Source organism: Argentina anserina, chromosome 2 (genome assembly GCF_933775445.1).
Source record: "Argentina anserina chromosome 2, drPotAnse1.1, whole genome shotgun sequence".
NCBI classification, from domain to species: domain Eukaryota; kingdom Viridiplantae; phylum Streptophyta; class Magnoliopsida; order Rosales; family Rosaceae; genus Argentina; species Argentina anserina.
The window spans coordinates 22,769,408-22,782,798 of record NC_065873.1 but is presented as its reverse complement, the minus strand read 5'-3'; the positions used below and the strand labels follow the sequence as shown (position 1 = coordinate 22,782,798).

Below are 13,391 nucleotides of genomic sequence, written 5' to 3'. Positions count from 1 at the left end.
AGTTATTTGACTTATTTTTCCAACGTTCGATGCTACTCAATAATGCTTAAAAAAGCATTTCTAATCCTAGTTTATATTATACTAATCTTTTCTTATTTCATAATAAGTACTAATCATTAATCTCATGCATATATTTAATCGTTTTAATTTTTAGTGTTCATTTTTAGATATTTTTTATGACAATTTCAGTAGCTATAACATGATGACAATATATTAAATTTGATTCTAATGGAAGGAGATATGTTCTTCTTTTGAATGTTTTTCTATATTATTTTCCTTAGCGATATTATGTTCACAAGATTGACTTGTAGATATATAATCAAACTTGTTCTCTTGTGATTTTTTTTTCCGGAAGCTTGTTACTCACTTTTTGAAAAAAAAAATTATATATTACTCGTTGATTAATATATATTAGGATTTAATTTTTTTAACTTCAAAAATATATAATAAATTTTATTAATTATATAGTATTAGGATTTGATACTTTGTTTAAAGAAAAAGATTAGATAAAATAAAAAAATAAATAAAAATAATGTGTAAAGTAACCATAGTTAGAGTAGTTGAGGTTAGAAGACAAGTGTCAACTAACTAGGTGGGTGGTGATGAAAGTGGGGAAATATGGGTGGGGAGCAAATTTGCATCCGTTATCTATGTAGCACCGACACCGATACCGCGACACCGACATGGCGCGACAACGCGACACGGTAAATTTAAAAAATTTTGATTCTGACGCGGGGTCGACACGGTTATTTATATATAATTTAATATACTTATTAATACATAAAATAAATATATAACACATGAAATAATGCATAAAAGATTCAAGTTCATTCCATTGCATAACAATTCAAAAGAAATAAATCTAAAGAAAGAATAAAGGGAAAACAATGAGGCTGAAATAAAACTTGGTTAATTCTGTCTTGTTTTTATGTTTTTTTAAATCTAAAATGATGATGTGGCATGTCGGTCAAAGTATCGGAGAAGTGTCAAAAATGTTAATATTACTGACACGTCACGTGACGTGTCGGGGAAGTGTCGGACACTCCGACACTCCGATCTTAAAAGTGTCGGGGAGTGTCCGACACTCCGACCTTAGAAGTGTCGGTGCTACATAGTTGGTTATCTTCTGCATGCATACTGAGGGAATCAGTAACCCAAAGAAATACTTCACTTGTGGACATGCTCACATGGACGAATCCAACTCTTAAAGATTTGATCATGAAAATAAAGATTCGGAATTGAAGACCTTTTAAAGACATTCAATACACAACTACACATTATAGATTTCTAAGGGTATATATGAACATTCGGGTATTTTCATGAAGAAATATGTAAGCATTTAACTTGAAACTAATGAGGTATAGGCAAGCCTAACACTATTCTTTACTCTCTGGCAGACTCACATTCGATTGGATCAAGAAAAAGAAAGTGATGATCGAGACACACCACTTCAATTTTTTTACCATCTTTGACTAGTACTCGTATTACGCAATGACATATATATGTGACTCATTGATTTACATTATATTGTCCTCATTTAACCACATTTAACTATTTAAGGTGTTGGTTTTTATTATAAAATGCATCAAAGCCTCAATACAAATTATATCGTATTTGTCAACTTTATGATGTGAGACCTCTTATGAGCAACAAGTCTAAACTCGGCTAGTATTCAAACCCAATACATTAGTTAATGCCAAATGTGGCTACACAGGTAAAATATCTTAGTGGATGAGTTAGACCGCACGGTTATTAATGACGAAAACCGAAATGCTACTAGTACATGTACAATGCAAGTTGTAGGAAATTAGTTCCCGATACTTTCTACTGTTGTTACTTGTTAGGTAATAATAGGTATCCGGCTGGAGTGTATAATTTCACTATGGTTAAAACTTAAAAAACCATGCTACTTAACAGTTATTAACAGCAAGTACAATAACTTGCTCGAGTTTCATGTATCGTTATGTTATTCGTTGAGAAACCTTAATCATCAATGGTCAAAACTTCATGCACCATTCATGAAATTTTCCAAAAAAGTAGTTCCACCAGAAATACGTGTTGGCTGTAATCAGATTAGAATCCCCTCTCTATTCATTTACTGTACTATTCCCCTCATATCATGCATTCTTGACATTTAACACTATGCGATGTTGAGAGTTTGAAACTTAGCTTAAAACCAAACAAACTATGGTGGGGCTGCGGTTTTGGACAGAGTTCTAGCTCTCTGAAAACAAATTATCATTAAGCCTCAGTTACAGTCTTTTCTTCTTAAGATTACGATCTGTTAGTGTGATGAGTTCGAACAGTTATCATCAATGATGACTTGAAGTATAGCGTGCTTTGTGCGACAATACTATACAGAAAGACTCAATTTCCCCATTAATTAGTAGGTAAACTCCATTTTTTGGATACGGTTATATAAACTCCATTGGTTTTATTAAGCAAAGAAAAGAAGAGCAGATCTATAGCCAAACCTATATGACGCACACACTCTTCCATATCTTAGTTCTGGTCAACACTCAAGTCCCAGCAAAATGAATAGCTCAAATCCTCAGACAATTGATTCAATCACAATGTCTCATCCACAACAACAACAACAAGAAGAGGAGCTGGGCAAGCAGGCCATACGTTTAGCCAATGCCGTGATCCTTCCGATGGTTCTAAAGTCAGCTCTTGAACTCAACGTCATAGACATCATCTGGGGTGCAGCCGACGGCGCGTCACTCTCACCTTCCGAAATCGCGGCTCAGCTCCCCACCAAAAACGCCAACGCCCCGGTTGTGCTGGACCGGATGCTTCGGCTATTGGCCAGCCATTCTATACTGAAATGCTCGGCCCGGACCGGACCAGATGGGAAGGTAGAGAGGTTATATAGTGCAGGATCGATATGCAAGTTTCTTGTCAAGGATCCAAATGGAGGAACAGGGTCCGTTGGTCCTCTGTTTCTGTTGCACCATGAAAAGGTTTTCATGGAAAGCTGGTAAGTTTCAAGATCACTCTTTTGGGTCAGTTGAAAGTAGTTTGAACATGTTTGTTAAAATGCCAATGTGGCTTTCTTGTTGCACTCAGGTTCCATTTGAATGATGCTATATTAGAAGGGGGGATTCCTTTTAATAGGGCCTATGGGATGACAGCATTTGAGTACCCAGAGACAGATGAGAGGTTCAATCGGGTGTTCAACCAGGCCATGTCAAACCACACTACGTTGATCTTGAAGAAGATACTTGACGTGTATGAAGGATTCGAGGGGATCAATGTGCTGGTTGATGTGGGAGGTGGAATTGGTGTTACTCTTAATCTCATTACCACCAAGTACCCCAACATCAAGGGTATTAATTTCGACTTGCCTCACGTCTTAGCTAATGCTCCTTCTTATCCAGGTATTGAAATGAGCATTGTTGATGCTTGAGCTTGACTGCAGCTTCTGTTTCTTATAGACTTTGGTCAGACCAAAATAGAAGTAGTGAAGGGCATGGTTTGATATTGTGTAGGTGTGAAGCATGTTGGGGGAGACATGTTTAAAAGTGTTCCACAAGGAGATGCTATATTCATGAAGGTAGCCTTTTGTTTAATTGTACTCTTTACTCCTAAAATCACTGCATTCTCTTACATTCCGTAAACGCATTTAAAGGAGATCATGCAGCCGGCCTTTATATTATTCTTGATTTTCAGTAATGATGTTGTTTGTGGATACTGCAGTGGATCCTTCATGATTGGAGCGATGAGCATTGTTTGACACTACTCAAGAACTGCCGTGAATCTCTACCTAGCACTGGAAAAGTGATTTTTGTGGAATCAATTCTTCCTGAAGTACCTGATACTAGCGTTACGTCTAACATTGTGTGCGAGCAGGATCTACTGATGTTTACTCAGAACCCTGGAGGGAAAGAGAGGACCAAAAAAGAGTACGAGGCCTTGGCACTCAAATCTGGATTTTCTGGATTGGAAGTTGTTTGCTCTGCTTACAACAGCTGGGTTATGGAGTTCCACAAATGAGCAAATACTTGCATGCGGTGCCGTCCGAGAACTTGTTTGTAATGGAATAATTGTTGGCTATAGCCCCTTTTCTGTCACTGAATTTCGTGTTTTGTGTGTAAGGAACTTTAAATGTAGGCCTAGTTCATTCAGGTTTGGTAGCGAGGTTTATGCCTCTCTTTCTCCTGTATGATTTCAATGAAGTCTCTTTCTTGTCTGAAAAAACATGAATCTCAAATGTTTGGCACGGCTTAGGCTGCAGCTTTCTGGCAAGAGCCGATACTGGACACATACTTCATCAGTTTATCGAGTCCCCCCACCCCTCAATATGGAACCACTGAATGCTTTGAATAGCTTTGGTGAACTGATCCTTGCTACATTACGGAGACCGAGAAGCCGTTAAATCAAATAGATGCCATACAGATTTTAGAACGACCATGAAGGAATGCATCATGCATCATAAGCCTTTGTAAAACCAACACTCATGTGGTATGTACCAGAAATGACTGCATATGATCATCTGATTTAACAGAGCCACCACGCCTAAACTGGAGCAATTTTACATTTGTTTCCAGCCTTCGGCCGAAAAGTAGTCATGTCATATGAACGGGCAAACTTAAAAGCATAAATCTAGTGAAAATTATATTGGATCTAATAGGAAAGAGAGAAACATAAACATGACAAAATCTTGTACAAAAAACAAACAACTATACATACACACTTCTACAGACATATTGAGAAAAGCAAGTACATCAGAGTTTTACAGAAGTCACGCTTCTGAAAGCAAATACCATCAGCAGCGATAATACATTGCATTCACATCCAAAGTTTTTATCTTCACATCCGGCCTGAACCGACGCAACTCCGAAACTTTATCCATAGAAAGTGGGAAAATAACTTCATCCGAATAAGGGTCATCATTCCAAGGCAAAACAGTAACTTTCTTAAGTACTGGTAAACTTATAAGCAGAAATTTGATAAAATTTACTTCAACTTCAGCTCCGCATATGTTTGTTATGTTCACATTTCGCAGTTGCGTAAATGAACAACTCTGGTAGTTTTCTGGTAGTTATTCAGCCAAGAGTTCACTGCTCTAACTTCTGCTCTAAAATCAAGTTCATAATTAAACATCTTAAAGTCTAACTTCAGTGGTTCTAGAGCAGGGGAGACAAATTGCAGTTGAAACAATCACCACCTCCTCAAAGGAAATGCTCATCTCAAGAACTTTCAGACATAGACATGGTTTAGGCAGCTCTTCGAGCAGAGGTCTAGGCTGTCCAGCAGCAAGATAATTCAAAAACCACCCTTAAACATGGAGAGTCTCAACCTTAGGCAGGTTAATGAAAAACTTGAGCAAATTGCTGCTAGAACTTTGAGGAACCAGTTGGCTAGATTTACATATGCTCACAAAATCAAGATTCTGTGTATTCACAGGACTGAGTTCATCCCAAAAAACCACAATAACGTAGGAATTGAAGATTTGGTGCATCAATCTTGAGCTGCGTAAAACCGTCAGTCATGCAAAACCAATTTCTCAAGTAGAGGACAACTAACAATCATATGTTCCACTGCATCCTGTGCCAGTGTAACATGCTCCAGATGAAGGCTTTTCAAGCTCCTGAACCCCTTGAATGTTGAAGGCGGATTCAACACACAGCCACTCAAATGCAAATGAATCATTTCTTGACATGAAAACATGCACTGATGCATATTGTACGGCTGTGCTAAAGAAAGCTCAAGTATGAACTCCTTGATGGGGTGTCTTGAAATCGGAAGAATCCACCTATCCATATCTCAGATGTCTCTAGATCGACGACTAAGTTGAAACTTGCTTATCGGGCCAATGTGACTTGAGATTACAGATCAACAATGTTGTCGGGCAACCGATCATCAAACACGAGATGTGGATGCATAACCCATTTATATCTCCACTTGCTTGACAGAACACTTGTCCTCACTCCCTGCTTGAATGGCAAACTTGACAGTATTTTGGCGATAATATCATTCGGTAAGTCACTGATCCTATCAAAGCCCGCCTCCATATTCGAACATGACTAGGCTCTTTTTGCTTTCTTCTGAGATATTCAAGTACCAGCAAAACATGCATCAATGATTAGTCTAATATGATACCAAAACCCAGGACCCAGGGTTGACAAAGATCACTAGGCAAGTATTTCAATTTCAAGTATCACATTTATCAGATTGGATAAATTCAAGAAAGTGAGAGCTCTTTATTCATCTATCTAAAAGCTAACACTCGTATTAGTGGAAATCTACATAAAAAAAACCCCAAAATCCAAAACCCGACACGCCGACACGCCACGTGGCATGTCAGAAAATGTTGACTTTTTTGACACGGCCCGACACGTTGACCGACACGCCACCTATTGTTTCTGACACGCGATATCAGCATTTTGAATTAAAAAAAAAAACCTAAGCCCTAAGCCTTAACACTCAGTTCCCATTTCGTAACTTTCCTTATGTTTTGCTTCAAAGCAGAAGACGGCGCAAAAAAAGCCGTATATGTGATTTTGGGGTAGGAATTGAAGTGAGTCTCTCTGGAATTCAAGAACCCAAGAAAGATTTAGCTGCTGAGAATCTGAAAAATAAGAATATTAATATATATATATTAATATATTAAAAATATATATATATTTATATATATCTAAATAGTAGCTGAAGAACATTAATATATATTAAATTATATATAAATTGCTGTATCAGGATCTAGGTTTTTAAGATTTGTCGTGTCGCGCCGTCGGTGCTACATAGATGTATACACATGGAAGAAAATAATCTATTAAGAGTACACCCAATTAAGAGAACCAACTTACCATCATTGAAGTGATCAGTCTTCCAGAACTTGAAAGATTCAGTCTTCAGATTTTTTGCTTGGAAATCTACATCAGAGGCTGCAGCAAGCCAGCAACTGTTTTGTACCGAAGAAAAGCGAAGGTGGCGTCTCACCATAACAGGTGGCAAGCAGGCGAGGAGGGTACATGCGGGATTCACATGAGCCAGGCTAGGGACAGAAGCGTCCGCAAGTTGTACACGTGGACAGTAAGGTGTTGGGCATAGCGTTACTTGGTAAAAGTAAATTTTGGCCTCCAAGCAGATGAAGGCAGCCTTTGTATTCTTTGCTCATCACTGCATTCTCTCAAAGATAGATCATGCAGCCTTGTATAGTAATACCAAAAAATTGTCTTGTAACTCTTGTTTATGAACACTGAGGAGATCCTTCATGATTGGAGTGATCGATGAGCATTGTGTGACACTACTCAAGTTGCTGTGAATCACTACCTAGAACTGGAAATTGAAGTGATCTTCGTGGAATCAATTCTTCCTGAAGTACCTGATAATGGGGTTAAGTCCAGCATTGGAAGCTGGTGTAAGAGATTCAATGGAATTGCTAGGATACATTATCCCATTTCTCCTTCTGTTTGGCTTCACTAGAGGTCCAGCGGTTGTATACAGGTTCTATGTTGCTGCTATAGATAGTTGCAGAAATTAGAACTATATAAAAGAGAAACGCATTGGGAGTATGAGAAAATTTTAGCCTATAAAAATACATAATATTAGAGACTGGAGACAAAACTCACACTTCTGATAGCAAATACCATTGGCTACCATAATACATTGGTGTATCATTGATCTAAATACATTATCTCTAGATCCGGCGAGGTATGCCTAGGCGGAGCTGAGCAACTCTTATATTAGCCAATATGGCGCCTGAACAGTAATATTAGTCTCCAAAGTTTATATTGTCATCAATGGTAGTACGTTATGTTGATGAAAAATTGCAGAGGAAAATTGAATGACTAAGGAAGTATGAGCATTATTTTCACACTCGATGTAAACAGACTTTAATTGTCTTGACATACTTGGATTTGGACCAAAAGAAAGATTTTGGTGGTTGTTTTTCTATAAGACGTGCAGTTGATGCTTCACATCTGGAGTGATGATCGGGCATTGTTTGACACTCCATAACAACTTCTGTATATCTCTCCCAAGCTCTGGTAGTGAACTTTAATTCTTTACTGCAATACCTGGTATTAGTTATGATATATGACTCTTGCTTCAACAGAGCACGCTTAAACTGGAGCCACTTTTCTTGTAGTTCTGAAAAGCATCCTCAACATTGCCAAGAGGCTTAGAGTGCTTGGAAGGCTGAACAGTGTTCGTGTCGGCACTGGCAAATTTTAAAGAAGAAATTTGATGAAATTTAGTTTGGATCTGATAGAAAGATGACAGAATCATGTACATACACAATAACAACTATACACATCCTGTGATCCAGAATGACATTGTTGAGAAGAAACAGAAATACATCAAAGAGACTTCTACAAGAGTCACATTTCTGATAGCAAACACCATCAGCTGCTATCACACTACCTCGGTGGATCATGGTAAATTATCTCTAAATTCGGTGAGGCACGCCTGAATCTGAGCAACTTTTTCACTACATCCATAGATTCTCGGAGAGCAACCAGATTCCTGTCAGCAATATCAAGATCTGGATTTTCAGAATCATCTCGGTATCAGGATCCAGAGGTAGAAACATAAGTCATTGTCTCAAGTACTGGTGAACTTGCAAGCAGAAATTTGATAAAGTCTAGTTCAGCTTCAACACCAGAAATGCTTAGTATCTCCACACGTAGCAGTTGGGTGAATGAACAACTCCGGTTCTTATCCAACCAAGAGTCCACTGCTCCAACATCAGCTTGATCTTGGCTTTCCTGATATATATTTAGATCTGGATTTCCATCATTGGTATCCTGATCTGAATTTCCATCATCATCATCAGTATCAGGCTCCAGATGCTCAAACACAACAGTCATTGTATCAGCTACTGGTGAACTTACAAGCAGAAATCTGATCAAATCTGTTTCAGCTTGAAGACCAGATATGCGATGTATATTCACATGTCGCAGTTGGGTGAATGAACAACCTCGGTTCTCATCCAGCCAGGACTTCAGTGCTCCAACACCAGCTTGACCTCGGCGCTGTGATATGGATTAAGTGTTTCAAGAGCAGGGGAGCTTCTCAGAAGGCACATAGCCGTTGAAACATGCTCCACCTTGTTAAAGGACATGCTTATGTCAAAAAGTTTCAGATGTAGAAATGGTTTAGGCAGCTTTTCCAGCAAAGCATCACAAGCCAGATAATTCAAAGAGTGCCCACATATAATGAGACTCTGAACCTTAGGCAGGTCACCAACAGCAAGATTCAATATATTTTGAGTTTCACACGGATAATCATAAATGCGAAGTTCTAGAAGATTGGGTGCATCAATCTTGAGTTGTCTGAAACCTGTACACCTGATCAGAGTCAATCTCTCAAGCACAGGACAAGAAAAATCATATGTTCCAACACATCTTGGGCCACTGTAAGATACTTAAGATGAATGCTTTTCAAACTCCTGAACCCTTTAAATGTTGAAGGGGGTTTTAACAAACAACCTGACAATGCAAATGAATCAGGTCCTGACATGAAAAGAAACACGAAGGCATCTTGTAGTGCTGCACTCCATTGCTATCAAGCACCAACTCACTGATGAAATTGGAAGACTCCACCTATCCAGAACTTCACTCTCCATGTTCTAGGTCCTGAGTTCAAATTTGGTTATAGGGCCTATAGGACTTAAGAGTACACGATCAACAATGTCGGCGGGGCACAGATGATCAAACACCAGCTGAGGGATCATAGCCCATTTATACCTCCACTTGCTTGACACAACACTTGTCCTCGGTCCATCCTTCATTCGCAAATTCGACAGTATTTTGCTTGTAACATCATCTGGTAAGTTGCTGATTCTATCCAAGTCCATCTCCATATTCGAATCGGACTTGGATCTTTTTCCTTCATTCTAAGATATTCAACAATCAATAATAATGCATTAGTCTAATCCAATACCCCAAACGATTACCCAGGTCTCAGGGTTGTCAAACATTTCCAACTTCAACATTAATTAAACCTATCAGATTATCCTAATTCAAGAAAGTGAGAGAAGAGATTTCTTCTCTCTAAATCACATCAGCGAAATCTACATCATAAACACGAAAACTTCAAACTCCACCGGTACTTGAAAATCAATCAGAAACGTATGCTGCACAGTTGACATATAGAAATGAAGGAAGACACGGGCCAAAATAGCACGAAATAAAGAGAACCAACTTACCATCATGCCAAGCACTTGAATTTGTCCAGGAAATTTGGGAGAGGAAGATTCAGCCTTCAGTTATGATTATGTTACAGCTCTTCTGTCTTTAGGGTTTTGCTGGGGGAAGTAGAAGGAGACGCGGCGGCGCCTTCACACTTTCAGTTTCAGAGTGTGGGTTTGTTTTCTTTAACGTATTCGGTCGGTTTTTTTTTTAATTATCAATAAAAAAATTAAGCAACTCATAAAACTACTGTAGCGTGACAAAAACACAATCAAAAGTTCAAAATTGCACACAGTTAGTCCGAGCGTCTCATATGACTGATATGAGTGTGTTTATAATTTTTTTTTCCTAACTTGGGACATCAGAGCCCTCTGTGTCACTAAATTCCGATTTCTGTGTGTTTAGAACGTTGGATGTTGGTCTAATTCATTACCAGGTTTAGCTCTGTGGCTGTGTTACCGCCAGGTCTGAATAAACATGAACGTCAAATGTAGGCACCATTTAGACAGCTTTCCGGGTAAGAACCAACACCCAAGACAATACCTTATCGAGTCTCGGATAATATGGAACCAGTTAATGCTTAAATATGAGGTGAGTGACCAAAATCATGGTCAAATTGCAAGGACTACAAGGAGGTGCAGAGATCTGGAAGCTGTTGTAAGAAATGGTTGCTGTCTTCAGAATCCTTTAGCCCTTTTTGTTTGGCTTTGCTGTAAGTCCCCTGGTTGTCCTATAAACTCTAGAGGTTTTCCAAATCTGTTTTGGCTTCGATCAGAGACTTAAAAATAAAAGAGAATTGTAATGCTTCATAGAGACTTGTACTATTGTACAATAGTCACACTTCTGAAAGCAAAAATCATCAGCTACCATAATACATACAGCCATATAGGTGAATCATTGGGAAATGGACTATCAAGCTTCCAAGACTGAAGCACAACAGTCAGTTTCTCAAGCACTGCTGAACTTACGAGCAGAAATCTGATAAAATCTAGTTCAGCTTCAACACCACATATGTACAGTTTCACATGTTGCAGTTGGGTGAATGAACAACTCTGGTTTTTCTTCATTGCCCCATCTCGTGTTTCATCATCCGTATCTTCATCATCAGTAGTAGTAACAGGCTCCGGTTGCTCAAGCTCAACAGTCATTGTCTCAAGGTACTGGCGAAGTGGCGAGCTTACAAGCAGATGTCTGATACGATCTAGTTCAGCTTTAGCACCAGATATAGCCTTCTAACTTCACAGATCTTATCTGGCAAATATGACTCGAGAGTATACTATCAACATAGCCGGTAAGACACCAATAACCAAACACGAGATGTGGAAGCATAGCGCATTTATGCCTCCACTTCCTCGACAAAACACGTATTCTCGTTCCCTCCACCACAGTCAACTTTGATAGTATTTTCTCTATAACCTCTTATGGTAACTTGCTAATTCTATCCAAATTCACCTCCACATTCGAACAGGACGTGGATAGTTTTCCTTTTCCTTTCTACTGAGATATAACATTCAAGTACCAATAAAAATGCATTAGTCTAATCTAATACCAAAACCCAGGCACCCAGGGTTGTCAAAGATCATCAACCAAACATTTCCACCTCTGGAACTTCCTTCTAATAATGTACAGGGGCAATGATACCATGATAATTCTTCAGATTTTTTTTTTCAAAAATACATCATAAGGGTGGGACTACAGTTAAAATTCTGAATGAGAAGCAGATAAATCGTCTATGTAGATCATCTTCACATTCCCTGAAGCCCGCCTCATAGGAAGCAACTTCTTCACTAGCGCCAAAGATTCATTTGCATCAAGAGCAATAGCCTCAATATTAACTGTGAACGTCTAAAGCACAGGCGAACATAAAAGAAGAAACTGAATAAAATCCAGTTGAGCTTCACATGTTTCATAGATGGTGTATATTTTCACATGTCGCAGTTGGGTGAATGAGTAACTTCGGTCGACATCCAAACAAGAGTTCACAAAACCTACATTAGCTTTGGCAGCTAAGAACTCACTTGCATGGAGTTCTAGTGTTTCTAGAGCGGGGGAGCTATTCAAAAGGCAAAGAGCAGTTGAAATATCCTCCCGATCATTGAAGCAAATGACTATGCTAAGAAATTTCAGATACAGAAATGGTTTCGGTAGCTTTTCAAGCAACGCACCACCAACCAAGTATGACAAAAAGTTGCAGTTAATTGGAGCTCTTGAACACAAGGAAGGCTATCAAAAAAGTTGATCAATCTGCTGTACCTCCTCCACGGGACCTTTGCTGTGTTAAAACCGATAGCAACAACAGCAAGAGTTAACATATTCACAAGACTAAAATCCTGATTTCCACCGCGTATGTCAAGGGATTGGAGATTCGGTGCATGAATATGTTCAATCCTGATTTGGATGAAACCATCACAGTTATTCAAAGTCAATCTCTCAAGCAGAGGACAAAGAAGAATCATATTATCCAACACATCTTGCGCCAGCATAACTTTCTCAATTTCAAGACTCTTCAAACTCCTGAACCCTTTGAATGTTGAAGGGGGTTTTAGCAAACAGTTGTCCAACTTCAAATCGATAATATGATGATATGAAAATATGCAAGGCGGCATTTTGTAGCGCGGCGGAGGCGGAAAGTTCCACGTAGAGGGATCAAGATCTTTGATGTCTTTGAGTCCTTGAATGACATCAAACGTGCTCACCGGACCAATGTGAGTTAAGAGAACATGATCAACAACTCTGGAGCGGCAGACAGAGGAAAAGTGTTTTACACAGTGAATTACGGGCCTTGATTCACGCCAACACTCCCTCTCAAGTTAGTGCATACATATCAATCATGCCCAACTTGCTAAGTGAATCATAAAAGGTCTTTTTAAACACTCATTTTGTGAGCATATCTGCAAATTGCTCTTCTGTAGGAACAAAAGGAAAACTGATGATTGTTGCGTCTAGTTTCTCCTTTATAAAGTGACGATCAACTTCCACGTGTTTTGTACGATCATGTTGCACAGGATTCTGGGAAATATCAATAGCTGTCGTGTTGTCACAGTACAGCTGCATAATACACTTAGGCTTAATACCCAAATCTTGTAGCAAATTTCTAAGCCATAATAATTTACACTCCCTGAGCCATACCTATGTATTCCGCTTCAGCACTAGATCGAGCTACCACTTTTTGTTTCTTACTCTTCCATGTAACAAGCTTACCCCCAACAAATGTAAAGTATCCTGATGTGGACCTTCGATCTGTAATATTTCCAG

At 38.8% G+C, this 13,391-nt stretch overlaps 1 protein-coding gene and 3 pseudogenes across 1 annotated transcript; 1 reads left to right on the top strand and 3 right to left on the bottom strand.

Moving 5' to 3' along the window:
- Positions 1–2,509: 2,509 nt before the first annotated feature.
- On the top strand, positions 2,510–4,170 carry LOC126783326 (caffeic acid 3-O-methyltransferase-like). Its single transcript, XM_050508778.1, has 4 exons — positions 2,510–2,980; positions 3,070–3,380; positions 3,492–3,556; positions 3,700–4,170. Exons 1-4 carry the CDS (start codon positions 2,535–2,537, stop codon positions 3,994–3,996), a joined length of 1,119 nt encoding a protein of 372 aa, XP_050364735.1. The 5' UTR covers positions 2,510–2,534; the 3' UTR covers positions 3,997–4,170.
- Positions 4,171–5,417: 1,247 nt separating this feature from the next.
- LOC126784197 (F-box/FBD/LRR-repeat protein At1g13570-like) lies at positions 5,418–6,017 on the bottom strand (annotated as a pseudogene).
- Positions 6,018–8,187: 2,170 nt separating this feature from the next.
- Positions 8,188–10,284, bottom strand: LOC126783329 (F-box/FBD/LRR-repeat protein At1g13570-like; annotated as a pseudogene).
- A 1,550-nt stretch (positions 10,285–11,834) lies between these two features.
- On the bottom strand, positions 11,835–12,968 carry LOC126784196 (F-box/FBD/LRR-repeat protein At1g13570-like; annotated as a pseudogene).
- Between the last annotated feature and the right edge of the window lie 423 nt (positions 12,969–13,391).